The sequence below is a fragment of the Pelophylax lessonae genome (genome assembly GCF_965119305.1).
Source record: "Pelophylax lessonae genome assembly, chromosome: 11".
NCBI lineage: Eukaryota > Metazoa > Chordata > Amphibia > Anura > Ranidae > Pelophylax > Pelophylax lessonae.
This window is the reverse complement of record NC_138778.1, coordinates 185555850-185583678: the sequence shown is the minus strand read 5'-3', so window position 1 is coordinate 185583678 and position 27829 is coordinate 185555850. Positions and strand designations below refer to the sequence as shown.

Genomic DNA, 27829 nt, shown 5'->3' with positions numbered 1-27829 from the left:
TCAAATACCACCAAAAGAAAGCTCTATTTGTGGGAAAAAAAGGACGTAAATTTTGTTTGGGTACGGCGTCGCACAATCACGCAATTGTCAGTTAAATTCACACAGTGCCGAATCGCAAAAAGTGGCCCAGACGTAAGACAGCAAAATACTCTGGTGGTAAAGTGGTAGCTGAACTAAACCCTCCTTTCCTTTTCAGCCAAGGAAGTTGCCATCTTAGCCCCTGTTTTATTTGCAACTGCCCTGATGCTGCACATGTGATCAAGTTTGACAGTTTGGTTGAGAGCAAAAGGAAATGTGACAGCATTCCCAGCAAGCCAGGAATGTAACTATTTTTTTTTAAATTGATGGGCTTAGTTCCAATTTAAATGTGTGTCCATTTAGTAAAATTTAATTATTCCTTAGTATCACTGCAGGCAAACAGAGTGTGAATAAACCCTCAATCTTGGCACACAAGCAATTACATAAAAAAACACAGCAATTTTTAGTCAAGTGTGGCTGAAGAAGCAGAACAGAAGATGGGTGCATTCGAAAAAGAATATAACCATGGCTGAATTTCACCGTAACACTCTATACTACTGAATGTTAACTTTGTGGGAATTAAAAATGAAGGTTTATATAGTTCCAATTTAGGGCAATAGCTGGTTAGAAAGCAAACATAATATGTACTGACGATGATATCCACCATGTTGTTTCTGACTTATTCTCTGTTTTCTTTTTTTTCATTGTGTCCCTTTTCCCTGTCATCATCCCATCTACTACCTTACCTCTCATACTCCTTCCTCGATCACTGCTCCTTCCTCCTCTCAGCTTACATATCTCCCCTCACCGTGGGGCACTTGCCGTTTCTCCGATCTGGGCTCGGACTTTTTCCCAGTATACAGTATCTCAGCTTGTAGGATCGACTGTGAAACCAGATACATTGTAGAGAACTGCAACTGCAAAATGGTGCACATGCCAGGTGAGGTATTACAAGACCTTTGCACCTTATTCCAGTACAGAGACAATGTCTGCCACTAATAAATGTTTATGCATAATTTTGTGTAATGTTGCTTTTCTATGAAGAGAACCTTTGCTTGATATTGATTGATTGGTTGCAAAATCATTTTCCCTGACACTAGATGTCATATTTACTAGAGATCAGAGCTGCACGATTCTGGCCAAAATGAGAATCACGATTTTTTTGCTTGGAATAAAGATCACGATTCTCTCACGATTCTCTGTGTAACATCTATTACATTATAAAAAAAATTGGGATAACTTTACGGTTTTGTTTTATTTTTTTTATTTTTTTATTCATTAAAGTGTATTAATTGCGTTTGAAAGACTGCTGCGCAAATACAGTGTGACATAAAAATTTACAACAATCACCATTTTATTCTGCAGGGTCTCTGCTAAAAAAAAAAATATATAAATGTTTGGGGGTTCTAACTACTTTTCTAGGAAAAATAAACTGATTTAACTTGCAAGCAACAAGTGTAGGAAAAAGGTTTAGTCTTTAAGAGGTTAAACTTCCTTCCTCCAGCAGAGGGAAAGAAAAGATACAATGTAATCATTTGTGTTTACAGTTCAGTGGGAGAATAATGCTGATAGGCTTTTGCAGGAGGCTCTTTTTTTTTTTTTTTTTTGACAGCCTAGCTCACAGCTATGTAAAGAATCGAGCAAGTGTCATGTTAAGATCGTCAGGGGGAGTGAATCGCGATCTCCATTCTGTTACGATTAATCGTGCAGCTCTACTAGAGATGCAGCAAAATTTTGGCAGCCGAAAATTGTGTCATCGGCATTTTGCCCATAAGAGGAAAAAGTACCTATAATGAAGCACATGATTATGCTGTGATCTTTCTGCGATTTTACTGTACTTATAGTTTGTTTTTCATAGGTCATGTGACTCAAAAACTTAACATGGGTACGTTATTGATGCGTTCTTGCTTCATTTTCAATGCATTTCAATAAGGAGGTGCGTTTTTGGTGCATTTTTTTTTTAACTGACCAAAAACACAGCAAGCAGGATTTTTAAAATCCACAACGGAAGCGCAACGAACCAGTGTGAAGACATACATAGAATTTAAAAAGATACATCTTTCTTACGCTTTTCGTGCATGAAAGGTGCCGATAATGGCTGACAATAAATTCATATTCATTTCAATTCATGAATCTAATTAAAAGTTGAATATAATACAATTATATAAAAAATATATATTCATTAAAAACTGTCAATTTTGGATTCAGTTTTTGGCCAAGTGCATCCTGCATGTTAGGTTTTGGCACCAAAATTTCCATTCAGTGCACCTCTAATAATTACAATAATTGTTGTACATTATTCAAAGACATCTGCAAGAAACAGATCACTCTATAGCTGTTGCTGGCCACATACAAGTGCAGATTCAGACAGCAAAAATGTGACGTATTGAATTATTTGCTCCTTTCTCTGACTACAAAGAAGCTGTGCCTCGAAAACATCTCATTTTGCCTGTTTGAACCTGCTCTCCTTTTCACCTGTACTCATTACCGATATTGTATTTGGTTTGCAATCCTTGTAAGGGCCCTGATGCACAAAAGTAAGCATTAACCCTTCACTAGCTGACCCTATGCTATATACACGGTCAACGCCTGGCTTATATTCAGCCCCACAAAAGCTGAATAATCTTTAATTGATGCCAAAAGCCTGATGTAAGCCAATGCAGAGAAATTGTATTAATAAAATCTATATGTTGCATTATGCAATGGATGCTATTAAAAGTCTTTAAATTCCCCACCTATAGTAACCTTAGAACATTATACTCACATTACTCTGATTTCTATGCTGTGGATGTGTTACAACAAAACATGTATAACAAGGCTGACAAGAGTGTGTGCTACTGTTATGCAATACTACAAGAAAGGCTAGTGGTAAAGGTTGGAGAGCAGACACATGTTTAGTGTAATGGACAGCTAGGTACTTATTTCTAAGGGACAAACTTACTTAATAGCTTTTCTTTTTTTCTTGTTTACTAATAAACTGAACCCGGAAGGGTATTGTTCCAATGTTATCACTAAGTAACTTGCAGTATAAGTGGACTATCTTTGAATTTGTAGGATTTAACAAGGGGATGTTAAAAGTGGCAAGGCAATAAATCGAACAAGGTATAAAATGATATGTTGTAAAATATGCTCATAGATGAACAGTAGTGCATGATAATGTTCATACAGGTAAGTATACAGTATTCATTCCCAACATATCTACCCTTAACCGTCCACTGGTGCAGTAAAAATATTCTTATAATATCGAACAGAACATTCTGTACACTCAACTGTAGCTGATAAACTTAGTGAGATGGGGAGAGCAATTTACATGTTTCTCAGATTCCTATCTGCATCATCAGGAAATATGAGAGAACATCCCAAATGATGCAGTAAAAGTAGAAAAGATAGTTTGATAATTTTAATAAAGGCATATTTCAACAAGCAATACCAATAAGACATAGGTCTTTTTTTTCAAATAGGGCCTATTTATGTCCAGGGGAAGATCTCGGGTTAAACACCAAAGAATAGTCCTCCCAAGTGTCTGAAAAATGTATATACATATCTACCCACCACCATTAGAATAGAAGTACCTAATAACAGTATGAATAGATGCCAAAAATTCAATTTATTATTGGGATATACCAACCCTCCAAAAAAATAAATCTGAAATGGCTATTAAACAGAATAACACCTTGGTCAAGTAATAGTAATTTTTGTTGAAAAATGCATATATATTCAAACTGTTGAAAACTAGTGTAAATTTTACAGCATCATTTGAGAAGTTTTCCCATATGTCCTGATGAAGCAGATTGGAATCTGAGAAATATGTAGATTGCTCTCCCTATCTCACTGTGTTTATTACGGTTGAAAATAGAGCACATTCTGTTCCCCATTATAGGTATCTTTTTGCTGCGTCAGATAGTTAAGGGCATATGATATATATAATGTAATATATATGGAATACATTGATGGAATATATATGATATATACAGTATCTCACAATAGTTAGTACATCCCTCACATTTTTTTAAATATTTTATTATATCTTTTTATGTGACAACACTGAAGAAATTACACTTTGCTACAATGTACTGAGTGTACAGTTTGTATAAAAGCTTTGAAAATTTGCTGTCCCCTCAAAATAACTCAACACACAGCCATTAATGTCTAAACCACTGGCAACAAAAGTGCGTACACCCCTAAGTAAAAATTTCCAAATTGGGCCCAAACTATCAATATTTTGTGTGGCCACCATTATTTTCCAGCACTGCCTTAACCCTCTTGGGCATGGAGTTCACCACTGGAGTCCTCTTCCACTCCTCCATGACAACATCACGGAGCTGGTGGATGTTAGAGACCTTGCGCTCCTCCACCTTCAGTTTGAGGATACCCCACAGATGCTCAATAGGGTTTAGGTCTGGAGACATTGTTGGCCAGTCCATCACCTTTTCCCTCTTCTTCTTTAGCAAGGCAGTGATTGACTTGGAGGTGTGTTTGGGTCGTTATGTTGCAATAATGCCCTGCGGCCCAGTCTCGGAAGGGAGGGGATCATGCTCTGCTTCAGTATGTCACAGTACATGTTGGCATTCATGGTTCCCTCAAAGAACTGTAGCTCCCCAGTGCTGGCAGCACTTATGCAGCCCATGACCATGACACTTCCACCACCATACTTGACTGTAGGCAAGACACACTTGTCTTTGTACAGCTCAACTGGTTGCCGCCACACACGCTTGACACCATCTGAACCAAATACGTTTATCTTGGTCTCATCAGACCACAGGACATGATTCCAGTAATCCATGTCCTTAGTCTGCTTGTCTTCAGCAAACTGTTAGCGGGCTTTCTTGTACATCATGTTTAGAAGAGGCTTCCCTCTGGGACGACAGCCATGCAGACCAATTTTAAGCAGTGTGCAGCGTATGGTCTGAGAACTGACAGGCTGACCCCCCCACCCCCACTCTGCAGCAATGCTGGCAGAACTCATTTGTCTATTTCCCAAAGACAACCTCTGGATGACGCACATGCACTCAACTTCTTTGGTTGACCATGGCGAGGCCTGCTCTGAGAGGAACCTGTCCTGTTAAACCACTGTATGGTCTTGACCACAGTGCTGCAGCTCAGTTTCAGGGTCTTGACAATCTTCTTATAGCCTAGGCCAGTGATGGTAAACCTTGGCACACCAGATGTTTTGGAACTACTTTTCCCATGATACTCGTGCATTCTGCAGTGTAGTTGAGCATCATTGGAAATGTAGTTCCAAACCATCTGGGGTGCCAAGGTTCGCCATCACTGGCCTTGGACATCTTTATGTAGAGCAACAATTCTTTTTTTCAGATCCTCAGAGAGTTCTTTGCCATGAGGTCCCATGTTGAACTTCCAGTGACCAGCATGAGAGATGAGAGCGATAACACCAAATTTAACACATCTGCTCCACATTAACACCTGAGACCTTGTAAAACTAACGAGTCACATGACTCCGTGGAGGAAAAATGGCAAATTGGGCCCAATTCATTTTCATCTAGGGGTGTACTCACTTTGTTGCCAGCTGTGTAGACATTAATGGCTGTGTGTTGAGTTGTTTTGAGGGAACAGGAAATTATCACTGTTATACAAGCTGTACACTCACTACTTAACATTGTAGCAAAGTGTCATTTCTTCAGTGTTGTCACATGAAAAGATATAATAAAATATTTACAAAAATGTGAGGGGTGTACTCACTTTTGTGAGATACTGTATATATATATATATATATATATATATATATATATATTCCCATAGATATATGGGAATGCATAGGTTTACCTGTATGAACATCATCTTGTGCTACTGTTCATTTCTGAGCATTTTCTGTAGATTTAATATAATATATAATTGAATACATTTTGATACACTTGACAGCTGTAAAGTTCCCTGGCCAACTATGTTCTCTATAATTGATTACTCAAATCTAGAATGTGGTGTCTGGACCTCTCACAAGTCCAGTGCATCTCTGATATTCATGAAATACTATGATACTTTTTTATAGTATGTGCTAGGCCTCGAAACTTTGTGATCTGCAAGAAACACCAACTGTTAGCTACAGCACTAATAATATATTGTAGCATGTTGATTTTTAGCTCCACACTTCACAAATCTGTGGTGGAAGAGAGAAACTAAAAATGATTTTATCTATTTGTACTTGGTTGGAAGGGCTGCTAAAATAATTCTAGGAGGTTAGCATTTAAGTATCTTTAGGCCCCTTTCACACTTGTGTGACTTGTTCTTCCATTTGGGACTGCTAAGTCGCATGACAAGTCGTAATCCATGATTTCCAGTGAGTACCCTTAACCTTCCTAGCGGTATTCCCGTGTGTGACTCGGGGTAAGATTTTTATTTTTTTTTTTATTTTTGGGGTAAGATTTTAGTGCCAAAAGCGGTAACCCCGAGTCACACTCGGGGTAGCGCTAAGAAGATCGCTGGATGCTGGAGGAGGTTTTACTTACCTTTTCTCCGGGATCCAGCGAAGACTGCGGGCGGTGTGCGGCGGCGGAGCTTCCTCCCGATCGTCTGCGAGCCCCAGCTTCTGTCTCCGGCGACGTGACGTCCGCCGGGGGGTGGAACCGGCGGCAAATTCAAATGTAAAATGCACCAAACACACTGATACCGTTCAAAATAAAATCACATTACATTGCCCCCCAGTGCCCTTTCCTGCAGTTTTACTGTACTTTTTATGTAAATATATATATATATATATATATGTATATATATATATATATATATATATATATATATATATATATATGTATACATACATATATATATATAATATATATAATAAATGTATACAGTTGGTTTGGACTGCTCATTCACAAGAATTACATGCAAAATAATGGTACCGCTTTCAGCACCTAAAATCCAAAAGAATCATACCGCCAGGGAGGTTAATATCTGTGCGAGTTCAAGTTGCAACAATTTCAAAGTAGTCCGTGCACTTTGGTCCGACTTTGATGCGTTTTGAGTTCTATAGACATAGGCATTGCTTCAAGTCCAATCAAAATTGTGGCACAAGGGTGAAAGGGGTCTTACTCTGTGGGGTGGTAGTAGATATCACTGCACTAAACCACATCATCAAATCAGACATTTAGTTTACTTTATAGATTCTACTAGACAGATAAAAGCTGGCAGGATGCTATAGATTATTGAAGAGCCTAAAAACAACTACGTATATTAAACAACAATTTCTGAGTGATATCACAGAACTGTTATGTTTCTGTATTTTATATGCTTTTTTCTGATATATGATCTTTGCTTTCAGGTGATGCTCCATTCTGTACCCCCGAGCAGTATAAAGAATGTGCGGAACCAGCGCTAAGTGAGTTTACCATCGGAACGATTGTTTTGAGACAAACCAGCAAATCCTTCGCAATATTTTCAGTGGATGCCATATTTCCTCTTAAAGTGATACTAAAGTCTCATTTTTTTTAGTTTAACCACTTTACCTCCAGCCACTGTGCTGCTACTGCGGCAATGTGGCTCGTTCCCGTCCAGAGACGTAGACCTACGTCGCAGCACTCCTCCCCCTGTAGGCGGCGCTCGTGCGCCGCCGGAGGCGCGCTCCCGCTGTTTTCAGTCACAGCGGGAGTCGGGCCAGGGGAGGAGCAGCGGCGATCACCGCCGCTCTTCCCCGATCGTCGGGGAATCGAGTGAGGAGATCCGCCCGCCTGTGTAAACAGAGCGGGCGGATCTCCTAAGTGACAGGGACTGACAGATCGGAGTGTTCAGCATAGCTGAACATCCTATCTGTCCTTCTGTCACATAGTCACCTCCCCCCCACACGTCAGTAAGCACCAGGCATACATTAACCCCTCCCTCTCCAATAAAATTAACCCCTTTACTGCCAGTGTCATTTTTACAGTAACAGTGCATATATATAGCACTGATTACTGCAGTAATGTCACTGGTACCCCCAAAAGTGTCAAAAATGTCAGTCAAGGGTCCGATCTGTCCGCCGCAATGTCGCAGTCCCGCAAAAAAAACCGCAGATCGCCGCCATTACGCGTTAAAAAAAAAAACACCAAAAATGACAGAAATCTTTCCCGTAGTTAGTAAACGCAATAACTTTTGCGCAAACCAATCAAAATACGCTTATCATGATTTTTTTTACCAAACATAGGTAGCAGAAAACAAATTGGCCAAAAATTAAAAAAAAATTTGATTTTTACATTTTTTTGGGGGGGAATTTCATATAAAAAAATGTTAAAAATATTGTTTTTTCAAAATAAACGCTCTTTTTTTGTTTATAGCGCAAAAAGTAAAAAGCGCACAGGTGATCAAATACCACCAAAAGAAAGCTCTGTTTGTGGGAAAAAAGGACGTAAATTTCGTTTGGGTACGGCGTCGCACGGCCGCGCAATTGTCAGTTAAAGTCGCACAGCGCCGAATCGCAAAAAGTGGCCTGGACGTAAGACAGCAAAATCCTCCGGTGATAAAGTGGTTAACATAACAAACATGCTCTGTGTAGTGGATTTGCACAGAGCAGCCCAGATCTTCCTCTTCTTGGGTCCCTCTTCGGTGCTCCTGGCCCCTCCCTACCGTCGAGTACCACCCACAGCGAGCAGCTTGCTATGGGGGCACCCGAGCTGAGTCACAGCTCCGTGTGTCCATTCAGACACAGAGCCGCGGCATGGCCCGGCCCCCTTTCTCTCCTCATTGACTGACTGACTTTGATTGACAGCAGCGGGAGCCAATGGCACTGCGCTGCTGTCTCAGCCAACGAGGAGAGGAGTCCCGGGCAGCCGAGACACCACTGCAACATCGCTGGATCTAGATGGACCTCAGGTAAGTATTAGAGGGGCTGAGGGGGGCTGCTGTAAACAGAGGGCTTTTTATCTTAATGTATAGAATGCATTAAGATAAAAATCCTTCTGACTTTTCAACCACTTTAAAGACACATCCACCTCTACCATGCAAAATGTAGTTCATTTACGAAAGGCAAATAGGCTGTTCACTTTGCAAGGGAAATTGCACTTTGAAAAAGAATTTGCCCCAGAGTTAGTGAATGAGGTGAAGTTCTGCTGACTTCCATTATTCAATCATGTGAAAACAAAAAAATGTTTTTTTTTTAATTTACTTACACATGACTTGGTATTCTTTGCAAAGTGAGCCTTCATCGCATTCACTAAGATCTGGGTAAAATTGTTTTGCAAAGTGCAACTTTCCCTATACAGTGAACAGCCTATTTGGCTTTAGTAAATCAACCCTCAATGTATTTGTTAACTCTGGAATATGCAAAATTTAAGAGTATCCTCTGCTGTATTTACATTCTGTTATAAATGACTACATAAACTACAGCATAAAAAATAATTGCATGTGGACAGTAATAGCATTTCTTTTTTATGGAAAGTATTGTTGTCAGGCTTATAAAACATGACTTATCCAGACAGCAGTGATGTCTGCCTTATACAATAAAGGATGGCATCCAGTGATGTGTAACACAGGTACTTCTGATGGGTTTAGACGTTACAATTCATCAGATCAGTAAGGCCCCTTTCACACTTGTGGACCGTTCAGATCCGCCTGTCAGTTTTTCAGGCGGATCTGAACGGATGCCCCATGCATCTCTATGTGGCAGTGGATGTCAGCGGAGACATGTCCGCTGACATCTGATCCGATCCTGTCTGGCGGATCGGATGGGATCGGATGAGAACAGAGAGGCGGTCTGTTCTCATCCGATTCCCCCATAGAGAACAGCGGGGACCTGACAGCTCTGTCTCCGCACACAGCGCAGAGACAGAGCTGTCATCCGCCTGCTCAGCGGAGATCGGCGTATCGATCCCCCGCTGAGAAAAACAGAGTCCGCCGGTGGAGCGGCAAGTGTGAATGGGGGCCTTAAGTGTTTTACAGAATAACTTTTAATGCACATCAGAACCGAGTGTTTTTATAACTATTTAAAGTAGAACAATAGGAATATTATTTTGGATAGAGGAAGGGAGGGTTATAGCCCCTGTTAGATATTTTTTGGACAAGTGTGTTTCATTGGGGAGATTTTCCCTTTGCTTTCTGTCCCACAACCAAACTCCCATTTGGGGGTCCCCATTGGAATATTTCCCCTCTATTATTTTTCTGGGGACAGCCTAAAATTTGGGATTTTTACTTTCACTTTTATTAACAATGATAAGCAGGACAAATAGAGAGGGTGAATCTCCCTAACGGGGGCACAGACAACAATAAAATCGACATGCATTTTAATCCCTCGGCACTGTATCCAAAACTGAAAACATGTTTGCCTTTACTTATATTTTCATCCTAAGTTGCCTGTCTCTTGAGGCCAATTTGATGACTTAATACTGCGTCACTGACCTGGAACAGGTATGCAGAGCAGGAGTACTCACATCACTTGTTGCACTCTTTTCCGAGTAAGTTTATCAAAGTATTAATCAGCATGAAAGCTGGAAACCTTACATTTTTTGAAGTCAAGGTCAGCAATATGGTCTAACAGGGTTCCTGATGGAAACCTTTTTAAGCATTTATTCTTTTAGCATTGAAATTGGTAATAAACATACATGTGGCATGGGGGCCTTCATATAAGAAAGGCATCTAGCTGTAGGAAGTGAAAAGCAACTGGAATTGCATATCTGTAGCCCTCTTTTTTTGGGGGGGTGGGGGGGTTGTATGAGGAATCTCCTCCCCAACAGGATATGGCACAAAACCTGTAGATGAGTAAGAGAACCAAAACCTTTGCTAAGTGGAAGAGTAGGTTTGATAATAAAGATGGCAGTGCCTCCACCTCGGACATGGACAGAGGGGATTCCCTTTCCAAGAAATTAGTCAGTAGTCAAAGTATTTGGGAACAGAAGAACTACTGCAACCAGCATATAACTATAACTGTAAAATATACAGTAGATGCACACCAGTATGGAAATATTACATGCTTTATATTAAAAAAGAAAAACATTATTAATAGTACATACATCCAAGGTATAAACAAGTATTATCAACAAAGTGCCCCTTAGGTGTCCTGGGGGAATTGTGCACATATACCAGGAATATATAGTTATTATTACAGATACCATACCTCCAGATGAAATGTTGCAGCAAAGTTCAGTTACAGAAACCCCAAAGGATGATTATGATGCAGCATCTGTCGTCGTGTCAAAGAACTAAAGACAAGACCAGTGATGATGGGGGTCCTCCAACCAGCCTAGGAAGGCAGATTCTCTCTAGTGGCATGGAACTCAGGATCAGCCTATCTATTCTGCACTTAGGTCTCTAGTATTCTTCTACTTTGCCATGCAACCAGACATCTAACTATCAGAAGTGGCCCTCAGATGCCTAACCTGGTTCTAGCCCAGTGGTTCTCAACTCCTGTCCTAAGGACCCACTAACAGGCCAGATTTTAAGTATTACCTTAGGGAGATGCAGACTAGAATACTGCAATCACTGAGCAGCAAATTATATCACCTGTGATGTATTTCAGTTATCTCGCAAACCTGGCCTCTTCGTGGGTCCTGAGGACAGGAGTTGAGAACCACTGCTCTAGCCCATGCTGGTGATCGAGACCTAGACTAAAACTAGCTATAGAATCCCAGGCCAGATGGGACAGGGTTAACTAGCATAACGGGAGCTGCATATAAACTATAATGCAATAAACAGGGTCACCTACTAATATACTGGAAAGTGACCATTACACATATATAGTAGCACAGGCCTATGCATGCGAGATAACAATAAGTGAGAAATGCTTCTGTCATCAGTATTTTAGGTATATACAGTCAAATATACACCCAGAAGCTACGGGCAATAAAAATAGTAAGCCAATAAATCTAGAAGCACTTGCCTAGTAATCCCTGCATTCTGTTCTGTGTTCAGCCACAATCCTTTCATGGATAGAACCTGTCTCAGACTTTCTAAGTCTTTCTCCACTTCCACCTTCTGGAGTTCTTGTACCCAACAACTCAGAGATGGGAAGTGCATACATAATATACAGTTGGATAATGAGAGACCAAGGGCTGCTCTTACTATAAATTGCAATGTATTCAGAAATGAATAAACAATTTAAATCTAAACAATTTATACATTCTACATACAGCAAAAAAGTGAACGGTGCAGAATAAATCAATCTTAATTAAAGTCCATTGGGCAAAAACAAAGTGCTCATGCAGATGACTCTCTCAAAGTGAAATTCCACTCCTCCGTGCTCCCTGCCTGCACTCCCAAATCATAGACTCTAAATCCCCGTACACACGCACAGATTGTTGGCCGTAAATTGTTGGCCAACGTCTGATCTGCCAATTGTAGGCTTGTTAGTATGATGCTTCCGACAACCAACTGCGAATTTTCGGCCGAAAAAAATCTGGTGTGCATGCTATAAAATTTTTGTTGGCCAACAAAGAACGGCCGATTGTTCCTCAGTCAGTACAGATTTCGGCAGACAAAAATCAGATGAGCAAGACTGGGCATGCTCAGAGAAGAAAAAACACACTGAAAGTCAACCAGAACATGACATCACTTCTGAAGTTGGTTTTTGTTGGCCAACAAAAGTCCAGTGCAAGTCTAGAGCACATTTCAACCAACAAACAACACTGGACAAAAGTTGGCCGATCAGTTGGCCAACAATCTGTGCGTGTGTACGGGGCTTTAGAGTCAAAAAGACATCTCAATTGTAATATTCTGGTGTAGTAAATGGCATCTCATCTCTCATTTTCTCCAGTGGTGTGATCAAATGCAGTTGCAGTATAAATTCAGTAAAAGATCAGCGCAAGTGAAATAAGTCAGCTGCTAGCAATAAAAGGTACACAAGCCTCTCACAATAATAAACATAAAAATCGCAGCGCTCATATAAAATGATAAAAAATTAAAAATGAGTCCAAAGAATAAATGGTCCATGAATGTAGCTGTAATATTCACGTAAAAATGTTAATTCATTATTATTTATTCACTTAATTAGCACTATTTAGTAAATCACCATAGTGCGGGTGTACCATCTTAATTTTTAATACATAATATAGAGTATTTGCAGGCACTTACAGTTAAAGACAGTAGAGCGCAGCCGATCCCTACATACTCTTGCCGGATGGTTAGCATTTCACATGGGTAAAGTAGAGTTTTTAATTTGCAATAGCAGCCTCCATGGTTCTCCTGTGACAGATTTCTTTAAAATAAAATGAATCTAAAATTTTAGTTTAGAGTGGCTCTGTATAAAGATTGATTATTTATTTATTTTAGCATTTATTAAAGCAAAGCAGTACCAAAGAGGGAGGAAATCCAAACATTTCTCTGCAGATATCTTTGCTTTGGTTACTCTGAATGTAGTCTATGGTTGAACCACCCTGATATGGCGAGTCTATCCCATATAGGCAACGTATAGACAAATGAAGGTATACAGAAGGAGGCCTGTTATATCACCAGAGGAACAGACAGGATTTGTGAAGTTTTATCTATGTTACATTGTTTTACATGGTGAATAGAATATTATTATATGCAGAATTGTTGATCTGAGCTAATAAAAACAGATAAAGACAATACCCACATCTCGTCTATAAACAGACATTTGATTAAATCAGTGTTCCACGCAGACTAAGAGCAGCAAATCTCTTAGCATTGTTAATAACCAAAACTCACAAGAAACCTGATTACGTGTGCCTACTCATTAACACATCTTGCGATCATTCATTTTAGCTGTTTATGCAAATTGGACCAAATTTTTTTGATGTTTATTATTTTGAAACATCTTTTTAATAGGGTGTAATTGTTTTTGTCTCAAATCAGCATTTTTTCCTCATTTAACCATTTTAATTATTTGCCTGTTTCTTCCTCACTGCCTCTGAGAGTCTAATTATAGCAGATCATTCAATAAATAGTGAGATATCCATCCTTTATTATCTCCCAATCTACAGATTCTTTAGTCTGGGCTGGAAAATGAAACATAATTTACACATCCTATCATCATTGTGAATTTTACTAATATTTTAGAAATTAATTTTATGACTGAGAAAATGCTGTTTACTTTATTAACCTGTCATCCTCATATAAAATTAATTACTAAGATTTAAAGTATGTGTAAAAACTGTAGAATTATGAAGAATTTCTTCACAAAAGAGGACATTCCTAAGATACTAACCAAGTGACCCTGAAAAATAAATAAGGATCGCTGTGGTTAGGTTCTCCATATTGAGGGGACCTCTCATCTCTTATGTTTTTAAAAATAGTATTCTTTGTTTTTTAATAGAAAGTCCCATAAAAACAGCTGCAGGTGAGGTCTAAGAGCCGGTTCACATAGGCGCGACCTGACTTGCCGGGTCGACCTGTGAGCGGCATGCACGGACTTCATATCATTGAAGTCAATGCAGGTCGCTCCAGGTTGCCCCAAAGTGCTCAGGACCCTTTTTCTAAGTCGGAGCGACTTGTGTCACTCCTATTAGAAAGGGTCCTGTGCTAATCTATGGCAGGCGACCCGCAGCGACTTGTCAGACGACCAGGTCGCCTGACAAGTCGCCCCAGTGGGAACCGGCTCTAAATGGAGTTTACCCAGCACACACTCGGGTGTGTAATATAACTACAGAATTTTATTCTCAAAGGGGTTGTAAACCCTAATATTTTTTATTTTTTTAATAAAAATAACAAATATGCCTATACTTACCTGCTCTGTGCAATTGTTTTGCACAGAGTAGCCCCAATTGTTCTCTTCTGCGGTGCCTTGCCGGCACTCCAGCCCCATCCTCTTCACCAGGGGCTCCCACAGAAAGCCGCTTTCCACAGGGGCATCTGTGCGGGCTTGCTTTCAAGTCCCACTGCTGCGTCCAGTGACACAGACAGCGAGACTCAAGCCCTGCCCCCCATGTCACTGGATTTGATTGACAGGAGCGGGAGCTTTACAACCACTTTAAAGTGATTTGAAGCAGAACAGAAGGACGGTGCAAACATCTAGTGCATTACCTTAGATACCTTAAAAATGTATTTACAAAATGCCAAAAGCATACTTGCAAACATAAAAAGGTAAAACGCATGTCATATACAACTCCAGTATCGAGGATGACTCGTCTCTGCGGTTGGACAGCTGACCTGTTTCGAGAGGCAAGCTCTCTTCCTCAGAGCTAGTCCAGGACTCCAGTCAGGACTAGCTCTGATCAGTGTTTACAGCCATTGTCTGCCAGCTCTGATCGGCTGCTGGTAGGATGCTGGTTTTCCAGCATGTCTGTTTGACAGAAGCCGATCGTGAGATAGGTAGCTGTACACACTGACCGAATGCTTGGATCGTGTGTACCAAGCCTAAGTGTTGTCAAAATAAGAAGCACAAAAATCAGCACAAGGGGCACATGTTAATATTACATGTCACTTTGTTCTTTGTGCTACTGGTTTTGGAATACGTTTTCCACCCTGGATACCACCTATCCCCCTAGCCATTGTAATCTTCTAGTGCAGTGGGGGTTAAGAGAACTGAGGGAGCTGTCATTTGCACTGATTGAGAGTTCCCCACTATGCCCTCCATTTCAACCCAGCTCTGCCATTCGCAGAAGCTGGTATTACAGCTTTTATGAATGAAACACAATCTATGAATGGAGGGGGCAGGCCTTTCAGCCATCCACCTGACCATTCATAAATTCTGTTTCATTTATTGAAGTTCAGGAAATGGCTTCTATGAATGGTAGAGCTGGGCGGGGGGATAGTCAGGCACTCTCGATGAGTGCAGATGAAAACTCCACCAGTTCTATCAACCCTTGCTGCACCAGAGACTCACGGTAGCGTGGGATGATGGAGGAAAATGTCAAGAAACCAGGAGCCAACTGCAAGGGAGTACAATAATAGCAAATCATGTCTCTTGTGCTGATTTTTGTTTTATATTTTCTTTCCCAACATTTATATTTTAACTACATTTAGAATTTAATATTATAAAAGCTAAGTTGGATTTTGTTTTTTTAGTACTCTTTCCTAATAAGAATAAAGCTTAAGTCAATGTTTTGTTTTGTCACTGGGGAATTCAGTCTCTAGTAGTGGTTTCTCTTCTCCCTTGCTTTCACCTCCTCTTCCCCTTTATTACCCAATCCTACCCTCCCTGGTTTATCAACATTGCTTTCACACCGCTCTTCCTGCAGCTTTGCATTCCTCCCCAACATAGGAAGTCCCCAAAGACACCATACCTCCAATCCAAATTACATCCTCCTAAGACTTTAGCCTTCACAAGAAAGTCTTCACAAAGAAAGCCTTCACAAAAAAAAAAGAAAGTGAATACCCAGTTATGGCCTGGTCAGTGTGTGCCCCTGCCATAACATGGGAGCACTGCTGAACTTTTATGTTTACTGGCTGGGCATTAGCCGCAAGTGTGTGTGTTTGACCCTCTGTGATAGGGAGGTCCATACCGTCCAGTAAGTGTGCAATTTATCAGGTGGAGGTGGCACTCGTTTTGTGGTGATTCGATTTCTTAACACTGGAGGAATTTCTTCAATTTTCTACATAAATTTTTTACTTTTTGTTCACGGTTGTCTTGTCAATATTTTTGCTTAGCTACAGGGACTCAATATCTTGGATTTGGGACTATCACATTACTGGGATTATTTTTTGAATATTTTAACAAGAGTGCAAGGATAATAACTGTACTGCTTTTATACATGCTTCTGTGAGCTTACTTTACATTTTACATCACTCAAAATTCATGTAACTAGGAATGATAAACATTTACTGTTGCATTATTTAAAATATAAAATATGACATACTTTTCTGTATGTGTTATGAAGAATATCAATATGTACACAGAACTTCTTTGAGGAACATTTCCACCAGTATATTCCTTGTTTTAAGATATCTACATGTCATTAGATGAGTCTATATACAGAATATGAGCAACAACGTCTCTTTTCAATCTGTTGTAATCTTTGTTGTCCTGTCCTTTGCAGGTTTACTGACAGAGAAGGATGGAGGGTTTTGCATGTGTACAATGCCCTGTAATCTTACTAGATACAACAAGGAGCTGTCTATGGTGAAAATCCCCAGCAAAACATCTGCCAAGTATTTAGAAAAGAAATTCAACAAGTCGGAGAAGTACATTTCGTATGTATAAGAGCAAATGAATGTTGTGTTTCAATAAATGTAAATGAGGATTGCATGGTTGCTGTCTCCCATAACAAGGAATGCTGAGTATTGAGCTTCTATACTATCTGCTAGGTTACAGTTAAGGAGTACTGTTTTAATCTAATTAAGAAAGAAGACTTTGGGTTGACCAGGAAAATAAACACATTGATGACTACACAACTCAAAATTTAATAAAGTAGATATGTGTGTGTGTTAGGCCATAGGTTATGCTATTTGCTTCTTTTCTATTACAGGTGAAAAGGAAAGAACAACACTCAATTCCCCCATCAACATAGTCAGTGTTGATGGGGAACTCCCTCACACTAGTGTGTCCTGCTGGTAGGAGCCTTCCCTTCTGGGCAAAACATTATGAATAATGTTGCCGGCTATAGCTGGTGGCACTAATTGTTCTGGAAAAACTGACAGGCTGGTTGTACACATGTCAATCGATAGATTGATTTGTGTATAACCAGGGTGCCCATACATGGATTGAAATTCGTCCAGTCTCTGCTAAACTAGCCGAATTTCAACCCAAGTATGGCCGGCTTAAAGTGATTGTAAAGTCTCTCTTTTTTAAAAAAAATAACAAACATGTTATACTTACCTCCTCTGTGCAGTTGGTTTTGCACAGGGAAATTTAAATCCTCCTCTTCTCGGGTCACTGGCTGGTGCTCCTGGCCTCTCCCTCCTATCGAGTGCCCCCACAGCAAGCAGTTTGCTATGGGGGCACCTGAGCCGGGCTACAGCTCTGTGTGTCCATTCAGACACAGAGCTGCCATTCGGCCCACTCTCCCTTGATTGTCTAACTGGCCTTGATCGACGGCCGCAGGAGCCAATGGTGCTGCGGCTGTGTCTCAGCCAATCAGGTGGGAGAGTCGAGGAACAGCCGAGGGACTCATGGACATCGCTGGATAGAGATGGACCTTAGGTAAGTATTGGGGGGTGCTGGGGAGGCTGCTACACCCAGAAGGTTTTTTATCTTTCAAGAGCTAAGACCCAGAACGTGCATGCAAGTCGAGAGAGAGAACTGCCTGTGTGACAGCAGCCGGTGAATCACCTCATCCTGAAATTTGTCCAGAGGAAGGACCACCCTGGTCCGAAACAAAATCAGACCTAGGTAATTCATCTTCCTGGACAGGAATAGGTGGGACCTAGGTTGTTCGAACGTCACTTGAACCCTTGCAGGAATTATATCTTCACAAGGAGACTCTGCGCCTAAAAAACCTGAAATGGACGAAATTTGCCCCCCTCTTTTGGTACCCTCAAAAGAATAATTTTGTGGATCCCCTTGATGCTCATGAAGAAGGTCCATGGGCTTGAAACCAGCGAAGATTTCCCCCACCCCAGTAATGGATGAGGGCAGACCTTCATGCTGAAGGAGTCTTGTCTGCGGGTCCAGAGAAGCCAGCTCTAGTCTTACCAGAGCAGGGTTGCTTGGAACCTCCTGGGGAAGATTTAAAATATCTATTTCCCTTTTATTCTCAGTCCTGGGAGCACAAAAGAATTTTCTATGGGCTGAGAAGGAGGGCCCCGTCTGTGATGAGGCTCCTTCTCTTTCCTAAATTATGGCAGGAAGGTACTCTCCCCCCCCCTGAGACTCCTAATGATGTTATCCAAAGTAGCCCCAAACAGGTGATCGCCTTGAAAGGGCAGATTAATGAGCGCTTTCTTAGAGGCTTAGTCTGCAGACCAATTTTTAAGCCACAGCATCTGTCCATGAGAATTTGACACGGCCGACCTAGCGCCTAGCTTGAGTCTTCACATGCTCGCTGGCTGGACTGAGGAGACCACTGGATCTAGATAATCCAGCCTGTCACCCAGGCCAGCAGTTGATTGTAGATCTCCCAAAAAACAAAAAAGATGCAAAGAAGGAGAAAAAATTGCTAGGACCAAGAGATCCCAGCAGGGAGTCTAGGTCCTTACCCCGGACTAGACAGATTCAAACTGAATACCTATAGGGGTTGTATACCAGCTGAGGACAGCCCATGGGTGTAGCCAGGTGTTTTTGTTCTGCCTTGTCCTACTCCTGGAGGAGGCAATATAACCCAGTATTTATGATTTATAGAGTGCTGTGCCTGTCCACGAAAGAAAAATTAATTGTACATTGGTGAGATACACTTTTAAGAGTAAATGACTATAGCTAAACCAGTTCATGTTAAGCTACATCGATTTAAACTTCAATTGAGAAGTCAAATTAGCCAAGCAGAAAAAAAGATGGTCCAACAGTGACTGCAGCCAATTAGCTGCAGTCATTGTTTAGATATTGTGACTGTCGCTGGTGCCAACTGTCAGAGTACAATAGACAACAATAGCCAACATCAAGAGATTCATCCATCCACACTGTTTAGCCCACTGGGCTGAATGAGAGACATCTTTGTGTATTGTCAGCTTTAAACACTTTACCAGTTTCTCACATGGATCGCTATGAAGGGAGGTTCCAGTCTCCCTTTTGAATTGTATTTTTTAGTATGGAGAATGAAATAGGAGATATGGGAACCATCCAAGTTGGACTGGAGCCGAGGCAGTGAGATTTTGCAGATGGAGTCCTCAGTAGATACAGGAATCACTTTTGGGTGGGTAGACTTTTTAGGGCTCATTCCCAGGGGTATTATACATACAGATGCATACAGCGTGTAGTTTTGTATGTAGAAGTATAGAACTCTAGAGGCCATTCACACAGTTGCATCTAGGGCAATAATTTGCATGGTTTTTGCACTGGTACGCATGGTAGCATTTGTGCTAATGTTCAAATGCATGCACCATACATGGACCCTATTGGCTGCTGCTGTTGCTCAGAGTTGTGATAATGTGTAGCCAGTGGTTACACCCTACTTACATTTACAAGTCGGACCTGAAGGAGTCATTAAGCATAAATAACTCATTCAGTGCCCATATGTAAAGATCAACAGTGTGTGATTAGTGGAGGCAGTACTACTGACTAGATATTGTTGATATTTACATGTCGGCCATGACCAGATATGCTGTATGTATGTAAACATTACATGCATAAATAGTAAGGAAAACATTTAATGCAGGATCTTTATGCCAACAAAATCTTGTGTAATTTTAATACAGTTGTGCGAACAAGCCTTTAAAGAGGTATTCTTTATTTGTTTCACCTCTAAACAGGGAGAATATTCTTGTCTTGGATGTTTTCTTTGAAGCTTTGAATTATGAAACAATCGAGCAGAAAAAAGCTTATGAAGTGGCTGGATTGCTTGGTGAGTATCCGCTTCCTCACTTAAAATAATGTGCTGGGAATCAATGTGACATTTTTTAAAGCATTTGCCTTGTGACCATGTAATATAATGACTACATACAGTATAGATGTGGTCACTTTTATGTAATTACCTAGAGAGCTCTAGCGTAGGTCAGTATAAAAAATCATTGTTGCACGCACTGCCAACCTGAAATGCGGCCCCGCTCTGTATAATAGAAACTGAAGGGCCTGCTGAGAGCAGGAAATGGGGTTTAGAAGCTCTAATGTCTTGAACTATCTGGCTATATTTATTTGTTAGGACGCTATGTTGTTTCATCTTAAATATATTCTCTTCCAGCACAGACCATTATTATCGCAGCTTGACATGCCTTTCATCTATATTACTCTAGAATAAAGCTAAGTAGGGCTCCATAAGATTTTATTTAACCAACTATTAACAAACCAATGGAGTCATCAGGAAAGAAGGAAACAAAGAAAATAGTTGAGCGAGGTAAAAAGTATGCATTAGGTGACACCATTACTGGAGGAAAAATATTTTTTCTGCATCTAATTGATCCTCTCTTTTTTTTCACCCCCAACCCCGTGATATACTTGCAGCAAGCAGCAAAGTGTGCATGCAGTGCAATGACTGAGAGGATCTTTATTAGTGCTAAATTCATCTGTCAATAGCAGAGCTATTGTGGCTTAGCACTATGATGGTATACTTGTGCCAATAGAGGCAGTTTCCCTCTCCTAAGAAATTAAATTAGAGAAGAAAAGATCTGCTGGTAGTGTTAAAGCATGTCCAGGCATGACAGGTAGATGTCTTCCTGAGAAAGGCAGGCAGGCACACATTTATTGTTCGCAGGGTAGAGGTCTGAGGTTAATGGAATTACTTGCCCAATGAACGGAAGCAGCATACTCGCAGTTAGCGCCTTCCTTTTACTCTTCTCTTTTTAAAGAGGGATGGATCACAGCATGGCCAATAAACAATAAAAAGCACTAGGGACATCTGAGCTGCACAATATTGCCTTTTAACGGCCTGATCGTCACCTGCATGCCGCATTGATGGTGAATTGACAGTTCGACTCCTGTAAGAGCTGTGCCATGAACATTTTAAGCTGCTTAAAGAGGAACTTCACCCTAATAGTCAATTTTATAAAAAAAAAGGCACCTTTAGGACAGCCGTATAACGCTACTATAACTTTAACTATTGATTCTATAATTACAGCCTTTTTCTTTCTCCATCCCTCATGTTTTTTTCACTCACTGCTCTTCTACCGGAGGCCATTTGTTAAAGCGGAGTTCCACCCTGAAAATTTTTTTTTAGATAAAAATACCCCCCGGACAGTCAGGGCTAGTGCATTTAAGCAAGGATAGCCTCTGAACTGTCCCCTGTTTCACTTACCTTTTAGAAGAAATACTTACCTTGAAAATGTCTTGTTCAGCGCTGCTATCTCAGGTGTGGGCAGCTGAAGCCGGAGCATCCTCTTCGGTGACGTCGGAGTCCCAGAATGCCCTGCACCGGCCCTGCTCATCACTTCCAGTGCAGGTGCGTCATCACCGAAGCTGTTCAGCAGGGAATGACGCCCCTGCACCGGAAGTGACGAGCAGGGCCGCTGCAGGCGCATTGACTCCTAGGATTGATGACGCTCATCTCCCAGGAGTCAATGCCAGGAGGAAGTGACGGCGCGGGCCGCAGTCGCAGAAGAAGGAAGAGGAAGGAAGGTAAGTATATTTTCTTTAAAAACAAGGTAAGTGAATAAAAAAAAAAAATTAATTATCCAATTGTTTTTCAGGTAAATTAAAGCAAGCGGACGGTGAAAAGTTAATTTTGAGTGTGGATCTCCGCTTTAATAAGGGCAGCTGAAGCCAACTCCCTTTAATTCACTTCCTCTGATCTTCTCTTCCACTCAACGGAAGTGAAGTTTGTACCCGTGGTATTTAACATTTATCAAACTAAGAGAGCTTTTTAACCTTAGTAGTGTCATTTAGCTCTGACAAGTGTATTATCTATGAGCACAGGTGTGGGGCAGAGCGCTGCTTTTTGGAGTGCTCAGGGTCCATGCACACTAGCGGCACAAAAATGGCAGGACCTCTGGCAAAAAAAAAGCTGTATGAACAATGCTCATTTTTTTCCAAAACATTCCACTCTGCTCATTTTTAATGTATATTTTAAACTGCTGAATGCTCCTAAAGGTCTATGCAAGTTTAGGTGTGTTTATTAACATTAAGCATTTTTTGTTTCTGCCTGAAAGCTCCTATTACAAATGTGATTCTGAAGGGGTTTTTTTCTGCCTCTAAACACTACTTTGAAACTATGCCTGTAAACTCCCTAATGTGCATGGACACAGAGACTCACATAGAGCTGCTACTACAGGCATAGGAAAAAAAACACAAAATGCCCGTATAAACAGAATTTTAATTCCCGGTCCTGCATAGACTCTAAGAAGGGGATAATTAACTCTGGAGAAGGATGTGAATGAAGGTCTGTTTAAGGCTCCATTTACACCTGAGCGTATCTATTTACTGGAATTATTCTGTCTTTCTTTGAGCTTTTTTGCAGCTCTTTACAAGCTTTTTAAAGCATTTTAGAATCCTTTTGCAAGCGTTTTACAGCTTCAGGCATTTTTGTTTAGCCAATAGAAAGCACTAGGGGGGGAGAGGGAGAGGAAATTAGGGGTGGAGAGCTGCTGTTTGAGCAGAAAAGGAACAACAAAACGTTTGTAAAACACTCAAGTCAGGCATTTCTATTGAAGTCTATGTGGCCAGAAATGCTTGTAATCTTCCCAAAAAAAAAAGCTCATGTACTTTTTTTGAGCAACGGGCGTTTTACTTCAGGCGACAGAACGCTCAGATGTGAACAGGGCCATTGAAATGAATAGGATTTGGCTTGTTGAGCTTTTTTAGAACTACAAGCTTCAAGCAGAAAATCGCTCAGGTGTGAACGGGGCCTTAAAGTGTATATTTGGTTAAAATGAAAACAAATTCAGTACATCTCTGCAATACATGTACTCGTACATATCGCCATTTTGTTTCCTGCAAAAACACTGCAAGTACAGAGAAGCACCCATTGATCTGCCAGAAATCCAATAAGCACTTACCACCCTGTAGTGAGCTAACAATGATGCCTCTGCTGCACTGAAATCCCCAAGCAGTGTTGGTACCCCCACACAATTCTGCTGGACTATAAAACAGCTTCCCCTCTACTCTCTATAACATGGGGGAGGAAATATGTAGTTCACATAGGTGAACTGGGTAGGCCTGATAAAGTTGCATGGGAATTTAGTATATAGGAAGTTGGGAGCTCAAAGGATTACTGGTAGATCACCAGGTATTTTTCTGTACAGCATTTTTAAAATAATTAAACATAAGGAAATGTGCACGTGTTGCAGAGATGTACAGAAAATGTTGATTTTATTTTGCCCAGACATATACTTTAAACATGCATGAGATTAACAAATTAAACCCTTATATGTTCATTAACATATACTAATTGCAGATGTGCCTCCTGGGTGATTCACCATCAGTTTTGGCCATATACACAACAATGTTCATAAGTGCCAGTTCATACTTATGAAAATTCTACGTGGATCAGATGCGATCCGAAAAGCATAGATTCGCATGTCATCTAAAAATGCATGATTTCCAATGAAGACTCTTCACATATATGCGGTTTGAATTTGATCGGTTAAAAAAAGGGTCCTGTGTGAGTTTAGTGTGGTGCAGTACAAATTTGAGCTCCATCAACTTCTGTGGGACTGGATTGAATTTGCAGTCCAGTGTTCACATCGCTGCAATTATTATTTTTTTTGCCTAGATTTATAGAAATAAAATCGCAGATGTGACCACTCCCCTTACAAATTTGCACTAAAATTGCACATGGCAAGCAGAAATCGCAATGTGGATTGGCACCGCGCACCGCTTTAAATTCGCACTGAACTTGCAGTGCATAAGTGGGAATCGGCACTTAAACTGCAAAACCAACCAAGCAGATCATTGCATCCCATCACAAACTTGAAAAAAAAACTGTTGATGGTAGATTGCCTTGATCAGTCAAGTTTGTGATTGGAATTGCCTGAGAATTGACATGTGAGTCAGAAAAGCACACTGCTAAGTTATCAGCAAAAGTTAATAGAATCCTAGACAAAATTTGCTGAGCATGCTAAATCCTTTGAAGATACCTAAAATTGTGCTGTCGCTCCCAATAAATTGTTAGATTGTTGCTTGTCAGTTCTGTCAAAAAAATTGTGTCATGTAACATTATAGTCCAATGTATGACCATCTTTAACATCCTTTGTACATTTCATATACTGGTGTGAGGATTAGCTGCAGTGTGTAACATGCTTATCAAGCGCTATTAGTGACACTGTGCCACCTCTTCCCACAGGTGACATTGGGGGTCAAATGGGACTTTTCATAGGTGCCAGTATCCTGACTATCTTGGAGCTATTTGACTACATATATGAGGTGAGTTAGAAAAACAAAGAGCCTTAGGAATGCTTTAAAAATAAAAAGAAGCACATGCACTGCCAAAACAACTGGGGAAGACAAAAAAACGGAAAGGAACAATGAACAAATCTCACTGCCTCATCATACTTGGTACAGTGTTATATACTAATCTAACTGACATATACTGTAAAGGCCTTTATTAAGGCAGACACAACCTGCAACAACCCATAGTAAATGTTTGCACTTATGTTTCTCTTATCCAGAGATTCTCAAACCCACACACCTATAAAACATCCAAGATTTACAAGGTATTTACCTTGTGAGGGTCACTTTGTTGCAAGCTACCCTAAAGCACACCTATTTACTGTCTGTGATACCTATGTGTAGAAGAGATTGATTTATGTTTACTGTATTTTGAAAAAACCCTCTCTTTATATATTATACAATGTAAGCTTAATATAAGTAAAAAAAAAACAAATGAAGTCTTGTGAGACTTGAACAGACAGACATCACAGTGGCTGGAGGGAAGGGAGATTACTGACATCTCACATTGCATGCCGGACACACCGGTAAATCTGGTTGCTGGCAAAGGTTATTATCTGTAACATGCATCTGGTGAAAACAGGATATGCATGGCAGAAACATTCTCTGAAGAAGTCCCGCCTGGGGACGTAACACGTCAGATGTGGTTAACCCCTACAGTGATATCATCACATATAGACCGGCGATACCCGCTGGAGTCCTCTCATATTTATGCTACTGTTTGTCTTGCGTTTCCTTTTTTTTAAGTGCTTCTTTTTGATAAAAGCTATACGGAGAGCATTTAATTGGGTCTGTTTCTCTGTTATATTGAGGTAAAAGGTCTTCCTCCTTAAGATAACCCAGCTATTACATGAAATCTATTCTGGAGAATTGGAGTAGCAGAGAATCCTTATCAGGCAGTATAAAACATGCGGCTGAATATGAGCTTATACGATCTCCTATAACGTAGAGGTCTGGATCTGGGCGAGCCTAAAATTTGCCGACAATGTGGAGGAGAAGGTGTATGATCTTGAGCATGATTTGAGTACTAAAGAAAATGTGTGGGTAATTATTCACATTTGGAGGAATTTCTTTTGGACTTTTTTGAATGGGCATAGTGCAGTGGCAGTCATGGATAATCCCCCACTGCGGCTGGGAAGTGGCTGGGTTCAGTGCCCAAATTGAAATTGGCTTCATTTTGCTTCTGGGACCTCTGTTACTTCATTGGCAACCCTTTACTTACTGTGTGTGTTATGTCAGCCCTATACATGCGCAGCACCATCTTCCTGGTTATAGGGTTTCCATCTGGGACACTGGCCACATCGGGCGCATTTAAGAGAGCTTCCTCAACAGACCAACACTGGCAGCTAAAGCCTTGGGACTTCCAAGTGTTGGGACACAGTGGAGCCACTCCCCTTACCGCTGCATCCAGTATAAGTCATGAGTACTTGAGTTACCCTTGTACAGTTTGCAATGACAAACATTACACATGAGGGGGTGGGGACCGCAGGATTTGAGGCGTGGGTTACTTCTGACAACAAAGATGAGCTTTCCTCCACAACCTCGGCAAACATGGCTTGAGGTCCAAGTTAGTTTCGTGTTTTCCCCTAACTCCTTTGAGGAAACCCTTCCTCTAGTGCATTTGTGACTAAGGAGAAATTTTCCTCTTACATATCCACTATATTTGGAACAGTTAGCAGATCTAGAAGGATGTGAGTGCAAGGAGGATGCAAATCTTCCAGGTCACTTCAGCAAGTGTTGTCTTGTGACTTTTCCCCACCACAACTCCTGAAGCCAGAAGAAAAGCTAAAGAAGAGGAGTCCAGAAAGGTACGGTCATCTGCTCCAAACAAGTTCTCAATGAAAGATGTTCATACTTCTGGCATCTTCCGGGCCCAGAACATGGGAAATCCTCACCAACGGGTTTGCACAAAATATATAATTGTTGCAGTCAGAATCACCTGGGCCTAAGATGACTGGTTTAGCGTCTTGGAAGGCTCCAGAACAAGCTAAGTCATACTGAGGAAGTACAGTATGAGGACTGGGCACACCCGGACAAGGTTTTTGCATCTCCTAAGCAGTTTATGCAACATTACCCAATGGAAGAGAGTTTTCACAAGAGATTAGAAGTTTCTGCAGTGGAACTCACTCTGTCTTACCAGAACAAGCCCCTTGTGGTTCTGATGAACAATTTTATGGTGTTTAAGGACCCTGCAGTCAAGTTTGAATCTCTCTTCGAGGTGTCCTTTTTCTTGATAGGGTGGCCATGCAGCCCATAAATACTACCATGAGGCTTTGCCAGGCCTTATTAATCTGGGATGAGGCTCATGAATAAAAAAGGGTGCTTATGAATAAAGGGTGCCCTTTAGGAAGGTTCTTCTGGCTCTGAAAAAGAGGGTTCTCCCTTGAAATGCATCAACCAACCTATATAGATGCCATCTGACCTCCTTGCAGCATTGGATTAGTCCATGTCCTGGAGGAGATTTATCCATTCAGTGCTTTGATATGCGTATTGAACACTTGCGTTTGTGAGTATGATCAATGAGATCGCTTGTTTTACTTTTCAATAAACGCTTAATAAAATTGCACTAGGTCAGCACACCCTTCTCTAGTTTTTGTTATCCTTCTAGTTCTTGGTCCTGAGAGGGCAGCAAGACTGAAGGCGCCATGAATGAAGTATAAAATACACTTTTTCCTCCTAAAAACATAACACCAGAGCGTAGGAGAGTAACTGTTTGGAGTTACCTTTATGTGTGGATGGGTTAGGAGATTCTCTTCAGCAGCTTTACCACCTGGGCCTCATGTTGGTTCACAAGAGAAGCATTTTATGGCTTCAATGGTGGTGGGTGAATTTCCCCCTGCAAGAAACAACTGGAACGAATGCCTTTTGAGGGTGAATGCCTGTTTGGCAATGCGTGGATACATTGATACACAAAATTAATGAAGGAAAAGGAAGCTCTTGCCACTGAAGAAAGGAAAAAAAACAATGGGGACCTAAATCCTCTGTGGCTACGCTTAAGAAGGGTCCCCTTTCATCCATTCCAGAACTCAGGGATTACATAGAAACCTGATGACCTGTACTATAAGAGTAATTGGACTACCAAGCCTTTCAAGG

At 40.8% G+C, this 27829-nt stretch overlaps 1 protein-coding gene across 2 annotated transcripts in view; it reads left to right on the top strand.

Moving 5' to 3' along the window:
* Window positions 1-27829, top strand: part of ASIC2 (acid sensing ion channel subunit 2) — a 1163119-nt gene that overhangs the window by 1114680 nt on the left and 20610 nt on the right. For both annotated transcript variants that reach the window (XM_082271615.1, XM_082271614.1), the window contains exons 4-8: window positions 808-958; window positions 7295-7351; window positions 16869-17022; window positions 20173-20264; window positions 24633-24712. In XM_082271615.1, coding sequence (XP_082127741.1) covers window positions 808-958; window positions 7295-7351; window positions 16869-17022; window positions 20173-20264; window positions 24633-24712 — 534 coding nt within the window. The remainder of the gene's footprint in view (window positions 1-807; window positions 959-7294; window positions 7352-16868; window positions 17023-20172; window positions 20265-24632; window positions 24713-27829) is intronic.